General features: G+C 40.5%; 1 protein-coding gene across 1 annotated transcript in view; it reads right to left on the bottom strand.

Annotated features, from left to right (window-relative positions):
* PDE8B (phosphodiesterase 8B) overlaps nucleotides 1–23,648 on the bottom strand; it is a 226,123-nt gene that overhangs the window by 23,632 nt on the left and 178,843 nt on the right. The window contains exons 7-12 of the mRNA XM_019517729.1: nucleotides 21,905–21,993; nucleotides 15,657–15,735; nucleotides 13,221–13,361; nucleotides 11,822–11,910; nucleotides 10,949–11,009; nucleotides 3,348–3,399 (exon numbers count right to left, since the gene is read on the bottom strand). Coding sequence (XP_019373274.1) covers nucleotides 3,348–3,399; nucleotides 10,949–11,009; nucleotides 11,822–11,910; nucleotides 13,221–13,361; nucleotides 15,657–15,735; nucleotides 21,905–21,993 — 511 coding nt within the window. The remainder of the gene's footprint in view (nucleotides 1–3,347; nucleotides 3,400–10,948; nucleotides 11,010–11,821; nucleotides 11,911–13,220; nucleotides 13,362–15,656; nucleotides 15,736–21,904; nucleotides 21,994–23,648) is intronic.

Genomic DNA, 23,648 nt, shown 5'->3' with positions numbered 1-23,648 from the left:
TAGATTTATGACACACTATAACCTGCCTGACATCTGACTCCCCAGGTACCTCTCCACTTTTACCTGCTACATCCCCCTTCCTGCCCCACCTCCCAGTCTGTCTCTCACCCCCTCACACCTCCATTTCCATTTTCACTGGCTGGCTTTCTTGCATGCATACCAGCCTCTGGCTTCTTTACTACTCCTTCCATCCAGGAAGAGCACACACCAACTACAGGTGTTTCCTCAGCCTGTTGAAGGGTTTTTAAACCTGAAAGCTTGCTAAGATATATTTCTCCAACTATTCAATTGGTCTAATAAAAGATATCAGATTGACCCAAAGCACCTTGTCTGCCTATGTCCTTAGACCAACATGGCTACAACCTACACCCCTTAACACCCCCCCACGAGTTTTGCTTTCAGAACCTTGAGGGGCAGTTTCACAGAAACTCCTGCACCTATCTCCTTGAAACCTGGCAGCCCCCATGCTCTCAGAAGGAGTTAGCATCCTTGCTGTTTTCATCTAAATCTGCCAAAAAATGACAAAGTTATAGGTATTTTAGTGATTCCCCATTATAGTCTATGGCTGAATCACTGAATTTCTCCGAATAGGTGCTGAATGTTTCAAAGCCAGTTTGGCTGAATTGATTTGAGACAGTGATCCAGATCTCTAAATCAAATCACTGTCCTCCAAATTGGCCAAATCCAAATCAAATACTTCCCTATTCGCACAGGCCTAGCAATTACACTGTTAAGACAATCAAACCTATGTGTGGTTTTCTGTTCATTTTTTGGCAAACCAAACCAGGTTACTTCAGGCTAAAGCCTTGCTCATGGAGACTTAGAAAAGTAGCAGTACAATAACTTGCTCATGTGCTCATACTCTCAAAATAGCTTTTCCTCCTGAGAAAGTAGTGTTCTAGATTAGAGCTCCCCTCCTACATTCTCACAAGTGGTTGCAATTACAGCTATGGGTTAGGTTTTTATGCCAGTATTGTTCAACATCTGGGATTCAGTTAATGGGATTCAGTGCATGCCAAGTGAATCTGTGGATGACACCAAGTTAGGCAGTTACAAACACTCCAAAGGGTAAGGTTAGAATCCAGAATGACCTGGATGAACTGGAGAAATGATCCAAAATCAAAGAAGAAAAATTAACCTGGAAAAGTACAGTCTTGCACCTGGGATGGAATAATTTCATGCACAAATACAGACTGGGAAATGAATGGCTGGGCTGAGTACCGCAGAGAAGTACCTGGGGATTGCAGTAGATCATAAGTTGAATATCAGCCTTGTTGCCAAGAAAAGCCAGCAGCATGCTGGGTTGTATCAGCAGCAGTGTCACTTGCAAATCAAGGGAAGTGACTCCTCCATTCACTTCAGAATTGAAGAGGCCTCACCTGGAGTACTGCCTCCAGATTTAGGCCCCACACTTCAAAAAAGATGTGGACAGATTGGAAAGAGTTCAGCAGAGACAAATAGAAATGATTACAGGCTTGGGAAGCAAGACTTATGAGGAAAGGCTGAAAGAACTAGGGTTATTTAGTCCAGAGAAGAGAAGACTGAGAGAGGACTTGATATCAGTCTTCAAATACCTGAAAGGTGATTATAGAGAGAATAGTCATAGGGGATGAGACTAGGAGCAGGATTCGATGGCCTCAAGCTGAAGCAGATGAAATTTAGGTCGAACGTCTGGAAGAACTTTTGACTATGAGGGTAGTCAAGCATTGGAACAGGCTACATAGAGAAGTTGAGTTGGATACTATACTATGAGTTGGACTCTGGAGCTCCAGGAATTTTCAAGAGCAGGTTAGATGGACACTTGGCTGGGAAGGCTTAAGCTGGGGGCTGGACTAGATGACTGTATGAGGGCCCTATCAGCCCAAGTTTTGTATATCCTAGAATCATCATCATTCTTACATGATATCACATGATAGGATGGTGGTTGTATATGTATACGTATACATTTTTAAAAGGCAAGTGAGGGATACAGAAGGATTATTTCGCCCACTTCTGGAATACACTGTGTTCTGAAATGCATCATGAACTGCTTAAGAATGCGCAGCTGTACCCCACAATGTTTTAGAGTAGAAAAGGACTCACACTACTGTGATACATTACATGAGCTCTACACTAACTAAAGTAGAACAGAGACACTGTATCTAATTAATAATGCAGATGAGGCAAATCAATATAAGATAACAATAAGCCTAAAACTGATCCTGTGGCATTCCCTCCCCAGATGAAATAAACATACAGTATTTCCTAACAGCGTATGATTTCCAAAAAGCAGCTGCCTCACAACTTTATTTCCTTCCCCCACTTTTCTGAGGTACTACCTATGCCCTCACTAACTACTGTACCAACTTTTGGCAGAGAACTTGATGACTTTTTGCAAGTAGGAAAAAATGCCTCATGAATGTAACTAACTTGCATATACTGTATTATTTAAGTATTATCAGAAAATGACTGCCATTGCTATGTCTCTGTATGCATTTCCATGACTGAAATATATGAATATACAGTGGTCCATCATAACAAACTGTTAAGAGACTCATAAGGCTGTCCTGATGATGGCATAAGGCAACTTCCAGCAGCCAAGCTAATTCACATCTTTACAATGCATCAATGAAATGAGTGTCTTAATATTTACTTCAAATTATTAGTTATGCAATGTTAAATTGTTAACTAGCCTTAATTAATTTATGGCTTTAAAAAACCTAATTATTAGTTGACATGAAAGCAAAACAACATTTAACTATATGACATTAGGAGTTATAGATTTTAGGGATATTAAGTAAAGAAGCAGAGGTCAGAGAGAATGAGAAGTCAGGTTGAGCTCCTGACTCCAGGTCTGGGCTCCACACCATTTCATTCTCAACATCAAGAACAAGCAATTACTAGGTCTTTAAACAAGTCTGTCAGACTTTGACAAGTTCTACTGAATTACTGTTTTTAATTCTAACCAATCAATGAGCCTGACCTGACTGATATTATGCCAGATTTTACAACAGCATACATTGTTATATATATTCAGTTCAGGCAGTGGAACAATGCCAGTTTCCACATGCTGGGGATCAAATCCATTAATATAACTATGGCAGTTATGTTAACTATCAGCACTATTCCATAAATAAATGCAACAAAAGGGTAATGACTAACATTAAAGATTGTGCAAAAGCAATGGCATGTTGTTCTAGCAGTACAGTGGTCCACTAGCATCAAACATGGGCCAGCTCCTTTGATGATATAGACCCATTTGGCCATTAAATGGACAGAACAAAGACAAGATCTGCTTATACCAGCAAATGGTCTGGCCACATGTTTGAAACTATATAAGTATATAGAGATAAATGTCAATATCTAACCTGACTGAGAATTGTCGCCTGCATACTTCTCATCACGATGACTCTTGTGGAGCTGAAGTTGTATGAATTGTAAAATAAAGAAGAAAAAAAAGAAGAAAAGAAAAGATTTTAAAGGCGTACATTCAACACAAACATTAACAAGTGCTATCTGTTCAGTTACTTGCAAAAAGTCTTTAAAATGCCTTCTTAAAATGTAATTGGATATATAGAAATAGCAACAATGAGAGAAAGAAGGGACACACAAGAAATTATACTGTTTTTCTGTATTATTAGTGGATCTCAAAAAGCTGCAGAGAAAGGCAACAAGGATGACACAGGGCGTAGAGAGGCTTCCATATGAAAAGAGACTAATTAGAACTTTTTAGCTTAGAAAAAAAGATGGCTGATGGGAGTATAGGACAGAGGTCTATAAAATAATGAATGGTGTGGAGAAAGTAAATAGGATTTACTATTTACCATCTCTTATGATATCAGAAGTAGGGAACACACAAGGAATTAAAAAACAGGTTTAAAACTAACAAAAGGAAGTTCTTTCACATAGTGTGCAATTATTTTGTGGAATTCATTGCCACATGATGTTGTGGAGACTGACAACTGAACCATGTTCAAAAGAGGATTAGACAAACTGATGTAGGATAGGTCCATCATTAGGTATTAAACATTACAGTTAAGACGCAATCTCCAAATTAGGACTTCCTAGGTCTTAGAAACTGTAAGGAATGATTGCAAAGGGACAGATCAGTCTGGATAGGCCTTGCATAAATACTTTTCCCCTTAGCTTCTACTTAGTGCCACTCTGAGATACAGAATACTTGGCTTATGGATTTGTGGTCCACTCCAGTGTGGCATGTCTTATGTTTTAGTGCTTCCTGTTTAGTTTCCTTAACTATAAAAGAATGGATTTTCTTTTTATATTAGTTCTAAGTCCTATTTCTTAGTAAATCAACTGGGGTCTGGCCACGTTTCCCCCTGCCACCAAAGCCTGGCAAGGGCTGCTTTCCCCCCCATGCCCCCTAGGCAGACCCCAGCTGGGATCCCTGCAGGCAGGGTGGGGGTTTAAACCTCTCCCCAATTATAAGAAGGATTCATGTCTTTGTCTCCATCAGAATGCATTAAATTTGTGCTTAAAATTAGGCACATATAATAGTTTTATGAAAGTAAGTTTCCACTTAGAAACCTTTTCTTAATATAAACTTCACTATAATCTTGTTCTCCCCCCCCAAAAAAAAAAGAAAAAGAAAAAAAAGTACAATTTCTTAGGCACAAATCTGTAACATATAACTTCTTGCTACATTATGAGTCTGGCACAGAAACCTGTACATTAGAAATCACCATGTAGAATTCTTTATACAATGACACCTCTGATGGAGACAAAGACATCAATGCTTTATTCTCACACTGATAAAAAAGAAAGAGTGGCCAATGCATGAGAATTCAAGGAGGGAAACTTTTGTGTCTGTGTATAAGATTGGCAGGTGTTGAATCCAAGCAGTTTTAGAGTTTCATAGGCCCCATGAAGTAGAGACTTTGAACAAAATTCAGATCATGGCAGCTTTTACTGTCCCATAACTACAAATAATTTAATCAATTCCTTTTTAACCCGTCACATAAAATCTTAACTTTAAAAAGTATCGTGCTCTTCTTTATTCAGCTAGTTATATATTTGGTAAACTGTATTTTATCACATATGATACAGCTTTTTCCCAAAAACCAGCTGGAAGTAATTAGAGTATGTATTTTATGTGTGAAACACAGTAAAAGCAGGTTCTAACACGTACTGCAGCAGTACTCAGAGTATGGCCTGCTGGCCACATCTGGCCTGTGGGGTCAAGCCATTTGGCCCATGGGGCTGCCCACAGGTTTGCAAATTCGGTGCTGGGAGGGAAATGGAAGCATTAATTGCTGCAACACTGGGAGTAATGGCAATTAACACTGCCACTGCTCCCTGCTGACAATATTTTGGACCCATGGAGAGCCCCCCAGCCACATGACATGGCTTTGCATACTAGATTGGGCTAGCACATGGTGTCAGTGGCTAGCTCTGGACCCAGGGTGCAGGGCTGGTCTGCTGGCCCCATCCAGCATGTAGGGCTAGTAGCAGGGTTGGGAGCTGCTGCTACTGATCAGTTACTTTTCATGAGGAAAGATCTTTTTCTTCATGCTGCCTTTCAAAAACAAGGTGTGTATTATATTCCAGAGCATCTTATATGTAAGAAAATGCAGTAAATCCAGAACTAATTAAGAGTTTTATATTACAAAGCATTATCCTCCTAACAATGGGTGACTCATTATTTTTCATAATTAAAAGACCCACAGTTCATCCACAACTCCCTCAGCAATAAAAGACCATTGCATCTTAAGAGCATGAATTATACACACACAATACACCAATTAATATATTAGTGAATAAAAACTACTTCAATGGAGTTACATCAGATTCTGATCCTTCCATCTGTGTAAAGTGGGAGTAACAGACATGAGAATCTAGTCCAGCCAATTTCTAATTTCATCTGGACTCTGTAAGTACATTTTTTGTAATTGGATCACTATATTGGCCCATGTATTTTTAAAAAAAATTAAACACTCCCAGCATGTCTATGCAGTGTGTTTACTTTTATCCTACCAGTGATCAAGGAAGAATCTAGGTTAATTTAGGGCTCTTGTCATCAGGCAATATCTACCAATATTAGAGTGAGACATGTTGGTGGGAATGGGGATCCCAGCCTTATGAGCTAAGTGAGATTCCCAGAGACACGTCTGCACAGACCAAAATGACTCAGGAAGATTTGCAAGTACTGCATTACACAGTGTATACTACTGCTGCCTCAAAAGACAGTAACACTAGCAAGCCCTTTCTAAACAGGTGCTATCTTGCCTATAACCACCACCACTAAATCCTGTCCCTTTACCATCTGACATTCTAGCAGCAACACTGTCAGGATTCAGACGGTTACAGCTGACCATATGCCAGACCAAACCTAGCTAATTTATTCTCTATAATATCTTTCATGTGAGTGAGTAAATAAGTCAACAGAAAGTAAAACAAAAACATCACCAAGGTAAAACAAACTTAATCACTGCAGAGAGAGAAGTCTGATTGCAGAGACAGGAAAACTTTTGCTAAGGAATAAACTGCCTCAGACATTTTAGCAAAATGTTAATAGAGATGTTCTTTAATATAATATAAGAATCCTTAAAATAAGAATCCTTACAATTCCATCTCTCAAGTAAGATAGGAGAGGTTGGGTTACAGAAGTTTTGTTTGTTCTGAGGCCACACTTGGGTGGCATTTGAGAAATACCATCGCTTCAGTTAACTGATTAATTTGCCACTGAAAGAGAAATGCAAGTTACAGCTAATTATCTGGTAGTGACTAATTACTGGCAGGGGAAAAGGCAAAAAGCTGCATTGATAAGGAATTGGAAGAATGATGAATTATCCTATAAGAGAATAAACTGTGTAGGAGTCCCAATATGGATGAGGCAGCTGCCCCCTGCCCTGCCCTGGAACCCAGCCCCCCTGCTCTCAGATTGTGCAGGACCCTTGGTTTTGGAACCATGCACCAGTCCTCCCACCTTGCAGGGTTTGCCCTGGGCACCGGCTCTGTTTGTTATGCTATTGTGTTGGTGCCTTAATATATCTCAATGTGCTTTCAGTTCTGAAACCAATTTAAGGGCTGATGCTGGACTTGGATTTTTCTTCAGTGTACAACCATTTTATGCCTCTGCAAAGTTCTACTTTACATCAGAAGAGCACATTTCACACCAGTGAAAAACATCCCAAGCACAGACACAACCACTGTTAATTATTTCACTCCTAATCACGGACAGAGTTCTCTTAATCTGCTAATCATATCTCAGATACAGAAAGCCCAAATTGCCACAGTTCCAGAAACCTGCCGTTCTCTCTGACAACTTCTATACTGCGGTTATGTGATTCAGAGGAAAAACCTGCACCGTGTTGAAAATTACAAGTGAGGCAATAAAAAGTTACAAGTGTGGCAATAACAAATAAAAAAGATAGATTTGCACCTTATATACTAACCAATGTAGATATATAGCAAATGCTTTTATGAGCTGTAGCTCACTTCATCAGAGGCTGTGATAGGGCGTGCAAAACAACAAGAACAACAGGAGATGCCATTCTAATTGCACATTTTTATTTCCATTTAATTCTGTAGAAGACTTAGTTTTAATTGTCAAGAAGCTGCTGCTGGCTTTGAAGTTTGCACAATAATTGCTCAAGAAATGAGAGTTTACAGCAGCCTACACAGGGTCTCAGCTTCTTTTTGTTTGAACCAATCTTTGCCACCAGAGGGTGCAAATCTGCAATGTCAAAGTTATCTCTCAACTTATTGTTACTAGAACTGTATGAATTTAATACATAAAGACACATTCCCAAATGACAGAAATTGAAAATTACAGAAAAAGCAAAGGTAAACTGTAAAAGCCACGTTTAATTTGTGCCCTTTACTACTTCTTTATGCAGATAGCTTTATTTTTCTGCGCATCTTTACTTTCTTGTATGCATTCTACTTATTATCTGCGTATATAATTTATTTTAAAAAATCTTCATCTGCAGCACTCCACTTTAACACCTATATCAAATAAGTTGCAAACAAGGCACTATTAGGCTTTTGCTTTGTTTACAAATGAACGAAGAATTAAAAATATATGCAATGGTGGTATTGCTATCTATTAGCAAAATGTATCTCTAAGGACTTAACCCTTCTAAACTAATGTGATTTTAAAGTATAATTTTGATCTGCACAAGCAACAATGTTTAAAAACTCACTGGCCCACAACACTGGGTTAACTCGTGGCACTCGGGGGAGGTCCCTGAAGGCTGGAAGAGGATCAATGTTGTACCCATCTTCAAGACGGGGAGGACAGAGGACCTGGGCAACTATAGGCCAATTAGCCTGACTTCTATCCCAGGGAAAATCCTGGAAAAATTAATCAAGGAGTCTATGTGCAATTCGCTTGCAAAAGGTAGGATTCTGAATGACAGCCAGCATGGCTCTGCTGTTGGCAGGTCTTGTCTTACCAATCCCCTTTTATGACGAAGTAACTGGCCACTTGGATAAGAGACAGTAGGTCAACATTGTATACCTAGACTTCCAAAAGGCCTTCACTCATCCATGGGATCTCGTATCCCATGATGTTCTCATGGGAAAATTGGAGGTTTGAGGGCTTATCTGCTTGCGAGTTAGGTGGGTAGGAAGCTGGATGCGGGTTAGGACCCAGAGAGTTCTCATGAACGGATCTGTGCCATCCTGGAGAGAAGTGGCCAGTGGTGTCCCTCAGGGGTCTGTGCTTGGTCCAGTGCTTTTCAATATCTTTATCAATGATTTGGATGTGGGGGTGAAGAGCTCACTGGCCAAGTTCGCAGATGACACCAAGGTATGGGGGAGTGTGGTCACATTGGAAGATAGGCTGTAGAAACAGGCTGACCTAGACAGGCTGGCAAGATGGGCGGATCAGAACCAGATGAAGTTCAACTTTGAGAAGTGTAAAGTGCTCCATCTGGCAATGAACAATCCCCAACATACTTACAGGCTCAGTGGCGCCAATTTGACAAGCACCACAACTGAAAGGGACGTAGGGGAAATAATAGACCACAGTATGAACATAAGCCGTCAGTGCGATGCTGTAGCCAGCAGGGCAAACAATACTCTGACATGCATCAACCGATGCATCTCAAGCAAAACCAAGGAAATGATTCTTCTGCTTTACTCAGCGTTGGTGAGACTACAGTTGGAGTACTGCATTCAGTTCTGAGCACTACACTTCCACAAGGATGTGGAAAAGCTTGAGAGAGTCCAGAGAAAAGCCACCTGTATGACCAGAGACCTGCAAGGCAAGCCATATGAGGAAAGGCTGAGGGACTTGGGCCTCTTCAGCCTAAAAAATAGAAGGCTGAGAGGGGCTTGGTAGCAGCTTACCACTATATCAGGGGAACACATCAAGGGCTCAGTGAACAACTGTGCACCAGGGCACCCTTGGGGAAAACCAGGAGTAATGGCCACAAACTCCTGGAAGACTGTTTCAGGTTTAACTCTAGGAAAAACTTCTTCACAGTTAGGGTGTCCAGACTGCAGAATAAACTCCCTCCAGAGGTGGTTCAATCACCTGCCCTGGAAATCTTCAAGAGGAGACTGGACAGTCACCTTGCTGGGGTCACCTGATCCCAGCTGTCTTTCCTGCCTAATGCAGAAGGGCTGGACCTGATGATCTTGCGAGGTCCCCTCCAGCCTCTTACAATCTATGAATCTATGAAAGGATTGCCCAGTTGGCAGCTGACAGGCCACACGGAGCCCATGAGATATTAAGTTGCAGCCCCTGGACTCTGATTGAGTCTCTGCTCCCACTGCTCCTCCCCATCACTCTAGTGGCAATACGATCTGAAGCCTCTGAGCTCTTTCTCCCTTCCCTGGCTGCTGCTTCCTACCCTCATGCAAAAGAGTGGGGCAGTGCTGTGTAGTGTGGGGAACTAAGGATGAGGCTAGGATGAGCATAGGGTTGGGGTGGGAGGAATTGGGGCCATGCAGAGGGAGAGATCATTCCCACATGGGGCAGCAGCTGGGTGGGGGGTGCCCATACAGAGCAGAGCAGGACAGAATCTATAAAGGTGGTCCAGGGGCCTGTGGCTTGTCTAGTGTGGCCTGTCTAGCATGTGGCACCTGTGTGCGGCACCACAAACCATATGTACTGCATATGCAGGCATTTGCCACGCTGCTAATTTGCAGTGCAGTGAGCTTTTTGATACCAGGAGATCCCAGTGTCAAAAAAACCTGCGCCAGAAAAAAGATGTGCATGTAGTGGCAGGCTCCACGTATCCTGATCACTGTTGCTAGAGCCCCAGGAGGCCCCCAGGACAGGCTGCTGGGACCAGCCCAGGTGCTGTTCCCAGCCTCCCCTAGCCCACCTGGGGCAATCTGCCACACACCAATGTGTACATGTGCAGAGGCGTTCCCCAGGGACAACTATGTGCCGCTGCTAGTTGTCCCTGGGGAATGCACATTCTGGCTCGTGGGGACATGCCCTATATGTCCATTTCATCCAAAAGTAGAAGTTGCCCCATGCATGCAGAAGATATATTACAATAATAAGTCCATAGAATTAAAAATAACTGGCTAACACTTTTTAAGCACAAATATCTTTATCCACATTAAAGGGAAAAGTATATTTAACATTGTGGCGGTTAGAACAGATTTGTTTCTGTGTTCTTGAACATGATAAATTTACCAACTATAGAATAGGTCTAGAGGTTGTTAATTAACTTGTCAGCACATATGTGACATTCTGAAGACTGCAGGGTAGAGAAGGCATGCATTAATGTTGGCATGATACAAACAGCTTCCATTCAGAGGGGCAGCAGGAAGGGTTCTAGCATGTGTCCTCAAGACTTGCTCCATGAAATCATGTCCTGGATGGACATACTTACCTACCAGAGAAACATGAGCCTGACTGCCTTCCCTGCTCCAGTCAGAGCATACTACCTGCAGCATTTTTCAAGAGGATTTGACCATTTTATAATTTTGTTTTAGAAATTAATAGATTGGTCATAAATAGAAAAGTAGCAAAAAGTACTACAAATACCTGCTTATTGTTTTCATTGGTATAACACAGCTTCTTGATAGACACAAAATGTCTAATTTTCCTAGAAATATAAATAACAGATTGTTACTCCATGAAATTATTAAGACAGACACAAAGTGGCACGCTTAAATTAACACATTCCTCTCCCTGTTTAAAGCAGAGACCGTGGTGATCACATGAAACCAGACACAAAAATCAAAGCATAAAACAGATTACCAGGTGAAGAGCACTCTTTTTATTTCATGGCCAAGTTCTGTCCTTGGTAACTTGTTTTGTATACCTCTGTGGGAGGTTCATTTGCATACCTGAGAGTAGAACTTGGCCATGCGTGTGTAACTGCAAGGACAGCAAAGCATGCTCATGAACAAGAAAAGAAAGCCTTCACCTAAAGGGTCAGCCTGCCTGAATGGTTTACTTACAGTTTGGATACTAGGGCAAATCTTTCTTAAAATTATATTTAAGAAGGTGCTTTATTAATCTTTTGATAGTACCATGCCACTAAACATTCATCTGCAGGCTTCTTAGTGATATTCTAACAATTTATTATTATTGCTATTTGACTCCTCTCCTACAATTTTAAACATGGGTCTTTTGCTAAAATCTGAGTCCTTGTCCACAACCACACAGCTGCATTAATTTCAGTGGGGCTGTAATAGATGTTCATCAGCCTAGAATTTGGTGCCCTGTCATTTAACTTTGATAATGCTACTAACCCTCTAGGTAGCTTACAAAGAATAAGCAACAGTCTAATCAACATTTATCCACGTATTGAGCACACAAGGGTTTCCATACTAAAGTCTCAGGTATGCAAAACAGTCTCATTCACATATTGTGAAAACAAACTAAAGCTTGCTTTTTGGGTAAACTACTTACCCTCCTTGACCAATCACAGGTGTTATCTTTACATGTTGTTGAATACTGTCTCCTGATTTCCTTCTTGCGTAATAAATCCCTTGCCATTCCTAAACAAATGTAATGAGAACTTCTAAGTATATTTTAAATTAGATTTCATTACATTTTGATTTTAAAAGTATGGCTGTATTCTGACAGAGTATTTCAGAATACCATGTTTAATGGATATTTTCTATAATTATCTGATAGGGAAGTCAGCCATGCATTTTCTTTAAGAGTCCAGAATTCCTATAATTTCTCTTGAGCACTTGAGGTTAGTAATACTGCACATTGTGAGGTTTGCCAGCTACTTCTGATCTTAAGCAGTCTCCTTAAGCCTTTAGCTTTATTTCTCACCTACACTTTTACCAGTATGGATGAGTGAAACTGGAACACAAAAAACCCAGATTTTTCAGCCCTGTAATTACATCCTCATTGCATGCAGATCAGTAAAGGTTAAGGGCTTCACACAACACTGATGTTGGGTATCCTCTGGAACAGATGTAGGAAGTCACGGGTTAAACACCAAGTCCTTTTGGGAAGAAGTCTGTGTAGAGGGAGCAATGAGGTAGCATCAAAGGTGGATCTGAATCTACTTCACTGTATGAAGAGCAAAATTTCCACTGACTACAGTGCATGCAGGTTAGGTTGGGGTCAGCTGCTTCCATGAAAAAAAAATGCAAGATTTTTTAAATTCAATGTTGTCATTCAGATTGGCTATCAATAGGCTAAACTGAACAAGAGAAGCCATTTCTAACACATGTAGACAAGCTTTCTTTTGGAATATGGCAATCTGGAATGGGTCATTTTGATATCCAGACAGATAAGCACTTTAAATGGTGTAATAAAGATTACATCCCAGATTATACCTCAGGTTGTGACCCAATGGTAGTTGGTGCAAATTGGAGGTGGAGAGCAAGGAAAGCTTTTTTAAAAGCACCTTACAACACCCTTGCTTCCTGATCTGGAGGTCAGCTGACTGTCCATATAGCACCTGGCTCTGCTAACTAGCACAGGGGATCCCAGCCATGCCCTCAGGCCACGTGGGGTATGGATATGGGTATCATGGTCCGTTGTGGCCAAATATCCCCCAAAGGGGACTGAGTTCTGACTAAACATTTGTGAGAGAAGTAGTTGAGCATGTTAATCTGAAGTGAAGCAGAAGGTAGGGTAGGGGGATACCTTAGAGACTAATTTAATTCATTCAGTTGCCCAGTGTAGACAAAAGCTAACCTATAAGGTGCCACCCTAACCTGCTTGCATATACATTTGTGATTTATGAGCAGAGCTGAGACGTGGCATTTTCAATTCTAATAAAATCTAAACAAGGCAGTATAGAAATATAAATGAGTTTTGTTCAACTTTATCCTTATTTACCTACCTTCCCTTTTTTGATACATGTGTTGATTGTATCTAAAAGGTCTGCACGGTTTTTATCACTTTTTGGTAGTTCAGTAAGTTCTTTTCCTATAAGCTCTCCCTTGTGATACCCCATCATGCGTTCAAAGGCTGGATTGACATACTGTCAAAAGAAGTTCTTTGATTTTAGTTAAAGATGAGAAATAGGAAAGCATTTACGCAAAATACATAAATGTCAAAACATTTTGATAATAAAACAAAGTGTTGTACCATGCATTATACCAACAGCTATTTCTGTTATAAAAATGCACGTAGTATAGCCCACAGTTTGCTTCTTACCAGAGCAAGCATTTTTCGTCAAGGCCTGACCTTGCTCCCATTGAAAGTCTGTAGGATTCTGGATGGGTTCTAACACATGGATGATGTGTGAAGAAGCAGAAATAAATCAAGGGATTATATAGGTCGTACACCAGTGCAGAATTTGGCCTGAGATCTTTAATTAAAAAACACCCACACTCAACCTCTCTTCTTATTATTCAATACACTATAATCAAGGCTGAGTGATCTATTCATAGCAAGTAATAGGTTTGGCAAATTTAACCACTTTACCTGTTCGCCAGTTATCCATAAACAGAATTCCCTCCCCCTTCTCATTTTTCTTTCATGTGTTTTTTTTTTAACAAAAGCTTGCTATCTATATTTTTTCCAACACTATATATTTTAGGCCTCTGGGCATATTTACTGTTATTAAGTATTCCCATCAGCTGTGCTTTCCATTTTCTCCCAGAGGTGAAATTCAGACCTATGCAGAAGGCCAGGTCAAAGCCCATGGTACCCCTAAAATCTAACTTAAGATGTCAAAATAGGTGAGGTTTAAGTATTACCTAGGCCCCACACTGTCTTTTTCAAAATGGGTGAGTTTCACTGGATATGGAATGGGACTAGTCACTTTAAGTGCACAGTAACCTCTTTCCTGTTTGGATGACAGAAATATATATGCAAGTAGAAATAGAAAGGAAAACAAAAGTTTCAAGATACCCATGAAAAAGACTGTGTAACTTTCAAGTAAATACAAGTGACCATTTGAGACAGAGGCATAGCGTGGAAAAAATGTGCCCTATGCAACTGTCTTTTACCCTTCCACACCCTCCTTCCCCCTTCAGATTGCAGGCATAGGAACAAAGCAGAGAGCCATTGGAGTACATGCGTAGAGGGCAAAAAAAGAAGCTGAATTTGGCAGTAGCAGGAAACTCCATTGGTGCTCTCTAAAACTGCATGTTTCAGAATGCCTTGCACCCTATGACGCCCACTGCCTGTGCCCACAGCTTCATGGAGCCCGAAAGTGCCAGCAGAGCGAGGCAACGGAATAGGCAGGCAGCAGCAAGGTAGGTTGTAGTGAGAGGCCCTGGGGGTCTGCCCTCTCTCTCTCGTCCTATCCTATCCCCTTCCAGGCACCACCCTTAGGATCACCTACATCAAGTTATGCTACTGATTTCACATATTTTTGCTATGTGTAGATTCTTACAAGCAAACAAATTTAAACACTCATGAAAGTTTTCATAAAGCAAAAAAAGCTTATGACTACTGCTTACGCAAATCTGTGCTTTTTTACTTCAAAGAACGTCTTCAACTTTTTATTTTTTTTTGGTCATATTTGCTGTGATCTGCATAAAGGGCAGTGAGTAGGTGGTCAGTGCTATTTCCTGTGAAAATAGCAAATTGAGTGCTGGTGCTACTGATCAAATTACAAATTGCACAACAATAGTATACTGGCATGTTTCTGGTGCTTGTAGTGTATCACATAAAAATTTCACATGTCGATTTGCCCTGTTAGCTATAACAACAAGAATACTCATCGAAGTGTCATGAGGCAAGACAGCAAAAGGGAGAACCCATAGGAAAAAGAAAAAAATATGTCTTGTCAATCATTCAGGTACTGTCTGTCTCAGCCTGAAGCCATTACTAGGCTCTTGTTTATTGGTGTGCCCCATCCTCATGCTTCTAATATCAAGTGCCACGTGAGTGGAAAATAGTTGCACAGAGCATTTGACTGGACAACAACAAAAAATACTTATACATTTTTTGTTAAGGTAAAAAAGGAGTACTTGACTCTCAAGGACATCTTGTTCTCTTATTGCCTCAACACTGGACAGACTGTAAATGTACTCCTTGAGTAGTATTTTTTCAGATCTGCTTTTCCTTTCTCAGCTTTGTATTTAAAAATAAAAACATAACTAAAAATCCTGGGGATGACTTAAATCAAATTTCTGCAGGGTCAGCGAATGGAAGGCCTTAAAATGCAACCAATGCTAACACGCAAAATACAAAAACAAGCAGGTCATTCTATGTGGTTTCATTGTTCAACCTTTCCAATGATCAATGAAACTGATGCAAGGAAAGTAAAGAGTAGTGAATAGTGTTCCCCCCCAGATATTCAAATAAATGATCTTTTCCATACCTGAATAACATGATCTTCGCTGGTTATTTCTATAGCTTCCTGACACTGGTCTAGTGCTGTAAATACTGAATTACAAGCCCTGCAATTAGCAAATGTTTCACATTAGTTTTACTACTATACTTTCCATTGCTGACTATAATATGGGGTTACTTGATGCTTATTAGTAGATGATTCGTGTTAAAAATCTCTTTTGACAAAACCATGCAACTCTTTCTACTATAAACATTATCTCAGGAAATTCAGTTTTCATACGTTTCTGAGACTTAATAATTGTTACTGTTATTTACATTGTAAAATTTATCTTGGATATTACACCTTTCTAATAGTAGGTTTCTTCTCCCCCCCACCCCCCTCAAACTTACTTTCCACAGCAAACAACTAAAAGTCAACTAATTACTACAGGCTCTTACATCAAGATTAAAGTGTAGTGATCATTAAAAGACTAGTGAGTACAATAATCACTGTAGTTGATACATATAAAAATACCAGTATATTAGAGAAGACTTCATTACCCACATAGGCTATTGATCAACGTCAACAGAGGAGACTATATAGCTATTTCAAAGTTCTAGTCAACAAATTCTTTCTGACAGCTTGATTTTTGCATGTCCTAGTCCTTATTACTTCCAGTAAATATTTATGTCAGTTTTCTGTCTCTTCAGCACACCTTGAAGTAACATAGAGAGAAAATCCCAGTTTTTCCTAAAAAGGGAATATGGATTACCTTACATGATAACATATATAGAATGTGAAATTGAGCCAAAGCTCAATTCAGCCAGTAGCTATTTACAGGAAAAACTAGGTTTATTGTAACGTGTGGTCTATACTAAAAGAAACTTATTTGGTCTTCTTTGACAAACTACTACTACTACTCTTATCTATGATTGACTGAAACATATACGCATGTATGTCATGCCAACTCTATACAAATGGTCTAATGAACTCAACAAAAGTCTTCCCTACTCAATTGTCGTTTTACAGTGGATTCCCTAGTAACCAAAGTAGCATCATAATATGATTCTGTCTCATATCAACTAACGTAGCTCAAAAAGAGTTGGTCTCTAAAAAAATGACACAAAATGATTATCTTTCAAGAGAATAAATAGGAATATTATGCAAATACTATTATTCAGACCACAATATTGGATGTGAATAATTTAAATTGCAGCCCAAACTAGCAAAGCCAGAAATTCCCACCTGAAAGGCCCTCACTCTTAATCAACTTTTTAAAAAAATGCATAATTTTTGAGCATTCACCAGAAACAAGTAGTCCAGTAGAATTAACGTCCAATTTGAAGAAGTGTGCTTTGTTTCTGAAAGTTTGTCTAATGAGCTCTCCCAGCTATACAGCTAGTCCAATAAAAGATATTCCCATTAAAACCTTGCTTCTCATATAGCCTGGACTATTACAGCTACAACAAGACTGCAACCCTACTATACTTTGATGAAACGTATTTGAAGAAAACAGAAAAAAAGTCAACTAAGCATGAACACTAACACTCATAACACAGTTTGATGGTGTTACTTATTTAGAATTTTATGCCAAACTCATTCAAAACACTAGCCTGCTGGGAAAAATCCTTCCTTCTGAGAAATACGTTACTATGAGTGACAAAAGCTAGTTGTATAATTGTGGGCTTAAAAATGTGTGTTAAAATTCAGAGGTTATGTGAAAGATGGTGGTAAATGTAACAAAGCCAGAGGCTCTGCTTACTTGAGGGTAGAGACAGCAGCAGGAACATCACAAGGTGCTGGGGGGCAGACTACACAATATGTATAGGAATAGGCAACCAGGGACTCATAGGCTGAGAGTGCCTATTGTGGGGTCGGCTGCCGAGCCCCACATGAGCAGTAGGGACATTGCTAAGGCAGCAAGGGTAGCAGCAGTAAACTGCCCTGATAGCAGCCTGGTCAGCAGGCCTAGAATGGAAATCCCTATAGGTGGCTAGAGAGATACCTGACAGAAAGGGGCAGGGCACAGGAGGTACATAAAGCCAGGGCCTGAGCCCAGGCAGTCAGTGTGGCTTTGCAGGCAGCAGGGAGAAGAGCTCTTGTCTGGGAAGGCCAGAGAGGAGTACCTGGCTGACACATTAGCTGCCCTGGGACTGCCAGTAAGGTGCTTAGAGCCATTGGGAAAGTATGCCCCTGTATGGGGAAGAGCTCTGTGGTGAATTGTTTATGTTTAAATCCAGTATGGGAATGGCTTAGTTATAACCTGGGTGCTTGTATTTCAGTTTAAAGTTCAGACTGGTGGTTTGGATGTGGCTGTAGGGGCATGTGAGAAGGCCCCAGCGGGGCACTCAAGAGGTACATTCCAGTTAACCCACAGTGGGGTGCCAGGGGTACACTGGTGTTTTGAGCCCTTGCAGGGGGTTGGGCTCAGGAAGCAGAGTAGGCTTAAGCCAAAGGACAGCAGAAGCCTAGTATGGGAGGGCCAACAGTCCCAGTGCCCAAGAAGCCAAGTCTGGTGCAGTGGGCCTGAGCTAAGGAGCCCAGCCAGAAGAAAGGGGTGGAGGCCAGGAAGGCTAAGGCCCCAACGAGGGCAGAGGTCTAACCAGGGCTGATAAGAGTGATTGACTGATAACATGTGAGTCATGTGCGTGAGTATGGAGGTAGCTGGAGGTCATGAATAGCCCTTAAGATGATAGGTGCCCTGGGGTGCCCTGGGGGCACAGGTGGGCCAAGAGGGCCTACTTAGTGTGTGAGGGGCAGGACTGGGACCAGCAGAGTCTGAGAGAGACCTGCTGGCCAAAAGACAGACAAGGGCTTGACCTGGGACCTGAGGGCAGCCTCCCTTTTCACCAATCAACTCAATACATCAAGGCATGGTAGGAGAGGGAAAAGGAAAGGGACCCAGCAGGCCAGATCAGAGCAGGAGTTGCAAGGGCAACATGGCCTAACTAGGGACTCCAACATGCTACAGTAAGATGCACATTGCTAATGTGTAAATAAGAAGAAAAAGCTTAAAGTAGACAGATTTTATGTAATTTAGTTCAAGGAAAATGAATTGAAGAAAATGACTACGGTTTTTTTAAACAATCTAGGTGAAAAAATATAGTAAATCAGGTAGATTAAATACATCTAGAGACTGACACTACTGGTTTCCAATTTTTATGTGGACTTTAAACCTTCATTAGCAGATGGCTATTTTAAATAAACCTGCAGAGAAGTGTGGCAATCCTTATGACGGCTGGGTAGATTTGCATGTTTACAGACTAATTAAATCAGAGATGTATAGCATAGGCTTATGCTCATTTTAAAGCTTATGCCAGAGGTGGACAAAATACGGCCTGAAGGCTGTATCCGTCCCACCAAGAGATTCTATCCAGCCTGCGCCTGCTTCTCTGAAGTAAAATTATCTCCGGACCACCACTGCCCCTCTGAAAGCTGGCTTCTCTCTGTCTTCTGTGTGGTAGGTTCCAGCCCCAGTTGGTAGGCAGTTGACCACCACTTCCCAGCCTGTTCTGCCCCCCAGACCCAAAGCAGGGGGTGCTGGGAAGAGGAAGCTTCTGCCTAGGGACCATGTGATGGGAGCAGGGGATTTTGGAACCAACATGGCAGTGAGGGGGGCAGGGTTTGGGGGCAGGTGACTTGGCCTTCTGATGTGATGAGGGGGCGGGGATTCTGGGACCAACATGGCAGCAAGGGAGGTGGCATGTGGTGTCGGGTGGGCAAGTCTTCTTATGTCACGGACTGTGTGACAGAGCGGGACTTCTGGTTCCAAGACTGCAAACCTCCCTCCCAAAAGGAGTACCTTTCAGGCAAAGAGAGGGACTTCCCTATGGGGCTAGGGGTGGGACTTCCAGTCCCAAGATGGTGGCCAGGGGGCAGGGCTCCTGTCAAGGGGAGGGGCTTAACAACTTGACAAAAGGCGTACCTTGTAGCCCTCAACAGCTCACCAAAACTCATTAAGTGGCCCTCCAGCCGAAATAATTCCCATCCCTGGTTTATGCTATACATTTCTGATTTAGTTATTCTATAAAGATGCAAGTCTACCCTGGCTTCTGCGTGACTTCAGACTAACATGACTAACTATGTCTCTGGTAATCTACATGAGTCGTATTTCCCAGATTCGGGAATTTTTTTTTTGTATTGATAATTAACACTGTTAATGCAGCATGTGTTCATGCTGTATTACCATTCTGTACTCGGGAACAGCATTTGACATATTAAAGCATCCTGGTTTTGCACTCTCAACAAGGAGGGTATCACCATTAATGGAAAAGAAAACAAAATAAAACAGACGAGGAAATGTGAGGGCATGTTCAATATGATGACATGTAAGCAATGCCTATTGGGTTTTTTTTTAATCCTTTGTTCCTTTATTTCTGTATGTTTCTGACAAACATTAGTGGACAGGAGATTCCATGGGTAAAAGGTACAAAAAGAGTAAAGAGGTAACTTTTCTCAGGTAAGAATTAAGTATGTTAATTGCATGTATTTCAGTCCTTGGCATGAATGTAACTTTCCACGTGGCTAGATGATAAAAATCTACTATAACACTGTTTGCTAAGTATGAAGCTGGTAATCTTGGAAGTTACATTTTAGTTATCTGAAAATTTTTTTCTTTTAATAAACCACAGTATTCCTGTTCTTCTCTGTACCCATTACCCTTAACACAAATGACTGATACAGTGGGTAGCATACATTAATTGCTTTGTAAAAGACTGAATTTTGGATAATGTGGATTTTTAATGTTGTTGTAACTGACAGACCAGGAGCATCACCCAGGAATCAGGTCCACTAGAAAGCACACAATGTAACTTCTGAACGTTTCCTTATTACTGTACTTACACCAGAGCTAGCTTTGGTCCAAAATCATGTGAACACCTGACCAATAGTAAAAGGAAATTGCTGGAAGGCTACTGAAACATTCTTCATTCAATAATGCAATTGATAAATAACCCAAGTAGATAGTTTTTCACTCAGTGGCTGGCTGAAAAACATTAATTTAATAATTTTATCTGGCATTTACCTTGTTCTATTCTGTACCGTTTTATTCATTCAAAATGTTTCATCTATTCATGGTTAGAAATTAAACAGAAATCAAATGTGTAATTTTAAAAGATGATTTGAAACTGCTGGCAATTTTGCATGTATAACTTATGATATATACAAATCATGCTTCCCTGTGCAAAGTTATTATGTGTGTACATGATGATAAATTTGCAAATGGGAAAAGTTTGTGCAAGCTCAGACGTCATCTTAACACCCCTTGGGAAAACAATGCTGTAAAAAACATACAATATATGGACATAATTCAGACTCTGTAAAATAGCCCAGTTTTGTTCCATCTGGTTCAAGCAAAAGATCAGGTCAGTTAATAAAGAAGTATTGGAGCACACCTTTAGAGAACCCAAATTCACAGAAAAAAATGATTTTTTTCCATGTTTTACCACTGAAGAGTACTCCTCCTTGATATTTGTTGAAGAATATTTTTTCTAAAAGTGTGTTATTTATGTAATATAACCAAAAATATGTTTGTGTATACAAAGGCATGTATGTTAAATGTAGAACTAAACATGATTAAGAAAAACTATCATGTAATACAACTCTAATTTTTAATTTTTTACCATGACAAAGCTCTTTACTGAAGTCGATGAAAGTTTCATCAGAGTGAAGAAAGAGACAAATCTTGAGGTCTGTAGTTTTCACTCCATCTCAAATGTCAGGATGTCACAGGCAGTAAGAAGATAATAGAACAGATGAACAATAAACTACCTTCTTGGAGTTTTATGATATACAATGCAGACTCTGATTTGTGATGTACTTTCTCTGAAATTGCCCCCCCAAGTGAATTTTATAATTTGCTTATTTTATTTCTACTAGAATAATATATTTATAAACTGACATTTCATCCTGACCAACATTAAGAATGATGCCTTAAAGATATAGCTGGCTTGCAGTTCAGATTCAGGATCAGAGGTCATATTAAGATGGGAGGGAACATAAATATAAGAATTGATAATATTTGTGACAACTTCTCTAAATGCCAAATATTGTACCTGGAATCCATAGTCAATCAGAAGCATAGAAAAATAATTCCCAGAGTACTGAATAATAAAACTCTAGGTCTGTCTGACTGAAACAATAATATTACTCCTTATTTTCACCACCTTCAGTAAAGTTAAAATACAGATGTGATGTATATAACTGACCAGAGAGATGTCAGAAGGTAAAGTGATATAGGATCAAGAACTCTGTAATTACAATATTTTATGTTTGTAGTGTCCTGTACTTCTACATACCGTAGTTTGAATTGAGACCGCACTTCCCCATGTTCTAGTTGAATCAATTCATTGTAACAAGCAGTTATGCTGCTATTCTCCATAAATCTCTAAAAAAGAATCGGAGGCAAAACATGAAATAGGTCAATTGCTTTTAAATCATTATTTATAGTCTGTTTAAAACTGTTTGTAGCTAATGCTATAATATTTTTCTATTGTACTGACTTTACTTGCCAACACAACATTGCCTAGTGCCATGCACATTTTAAGCAACTGCACATTTTAAGCAACTGTGCATTTTATCATTTTGTTTTAGGAAACCAGCTAAATAGGTAATGGTAAAAAATAAACATCTGATGCACAACCTATGTTCCAAGAACATTTCAATGTGCATGCCCATCCTTTAATTCTGAATGGAAGCAAAATCTCTTAGAAACACAAATCACTCACAATAAAACCGCATGCATTTTCCTCTCCCCCACCTGCCAAATTAACCCCTCCTAATTTGGGGTGTGTATTTTAAGTGAGGAAGCTGATTTCCATAACTTAGTCAGAATGGAGGCACTGGGGTGCTGCAACAGCTGCTGAAAGTTGTGCTGAATTCCCTTCCCTTCTCACCCACATGGAGGAGGGGCAGTTCGCTCACATCACTCACTCTCACTGCAAACTCCGCAGTGCACGCTTTAACCCCATCACAGCTGCTGCCCAATTGGCAGCAGTTTTTGGCTATTAAGCAGCTCTGATGGGGTTAAAGCTTGTGCTGCAGAGTTTGCAACGAGTGACCGAAAAGTAGATTCTATCCCTGTTCCATGCAACCTTGTTCAGCCACAACTCTCAAAAAAATCTTTTCTTTATTCTGCCTTCCCTAAACAAAGGAACTGTCTTATTTGTAGGTGTGTGGTACTCAGAACATATGGTATTTTTCATTCCAGTTAGTCTCAAGTAAAACCATGGTGGCCCACGCTCACAAAGGATGGTAACTGTAGTCCATGACTAATCTTACTGATGTCAAAGGGTGCTTGTACACATGATGCCCAGACAATGTACACGTGACGAAAATTTCCCTTTGTGTGGCCTAATGGCATTACACACTACACATACGCAAGTTTTTGGCAATTTAAATGAGTTTGCATCATCACAAACTAACCCTCACCCCAATGTAATTTAGTCTGCAACGACGCAACTGGGAACAGTGCAGCTATTAATGTCATGTGTACATGGCAAGTCACTGAATGACGTGTAGTGAGCCCCTTTATCCATCAGGTGTTGCTATAACTTTTGTGGAGTGAGCTTCCTTGTCCACCAAGTGTCGCTACCATTTGCAGGTATTTGTGTGTAATGAATGTTTTACGGCACCAGGTGTAGTTGCAGAGCCTGACATGAACCAAGCTTCTGCTGACCTCTTATTATTATTTTATTAAATAAAGAATTAAAAGATACCAATCTGTCATTGTTGTCTCCTATTTCACTTGGTGTGGTGGGTGTCCAAAGGGCCCTTGGGTGTGTTGGGGGGTTGCAGATTGGGGTGATCCCAGGCTCTTTTGCAGATTGATCAGTGTGTGTTGTATGTGCTCCCTTCTCCATCATTGGAGATAATGCTGTGCATGGTGTATCTTGACCCCCTCAGCACTATTATTGAAATACCACACAGTGAAGCATGCTATTGAATGCTGGACACCTTAACTTGGGGTTAATGCTGTGAGTGGTGTCATGAAACCACTCAACAGAATAAAAATGACTTGTGCCAGTGAAAGGCATCATAGCA

Source organism: Gavialis gangeticus, unplaced genomic scaffold, assembly GCF_001723915.1.
Source record: "Gavialis gangeticus isolate Ggan-Ray unplaced genomic scaffold, GavGan_comp1, whole genome shotgun sequence".
Taxonomy (NCBI): domain Eukaryota; kingdom Metazoa; phylum Chordata; order Crocodylia; family Gavialidae; genus Gavialis; species Gavialis gangeticus.
Note: the sequence above shows the minus strand (reverse complement) of the source record. Positions and strands in the feature narration are given on the sequence as shown.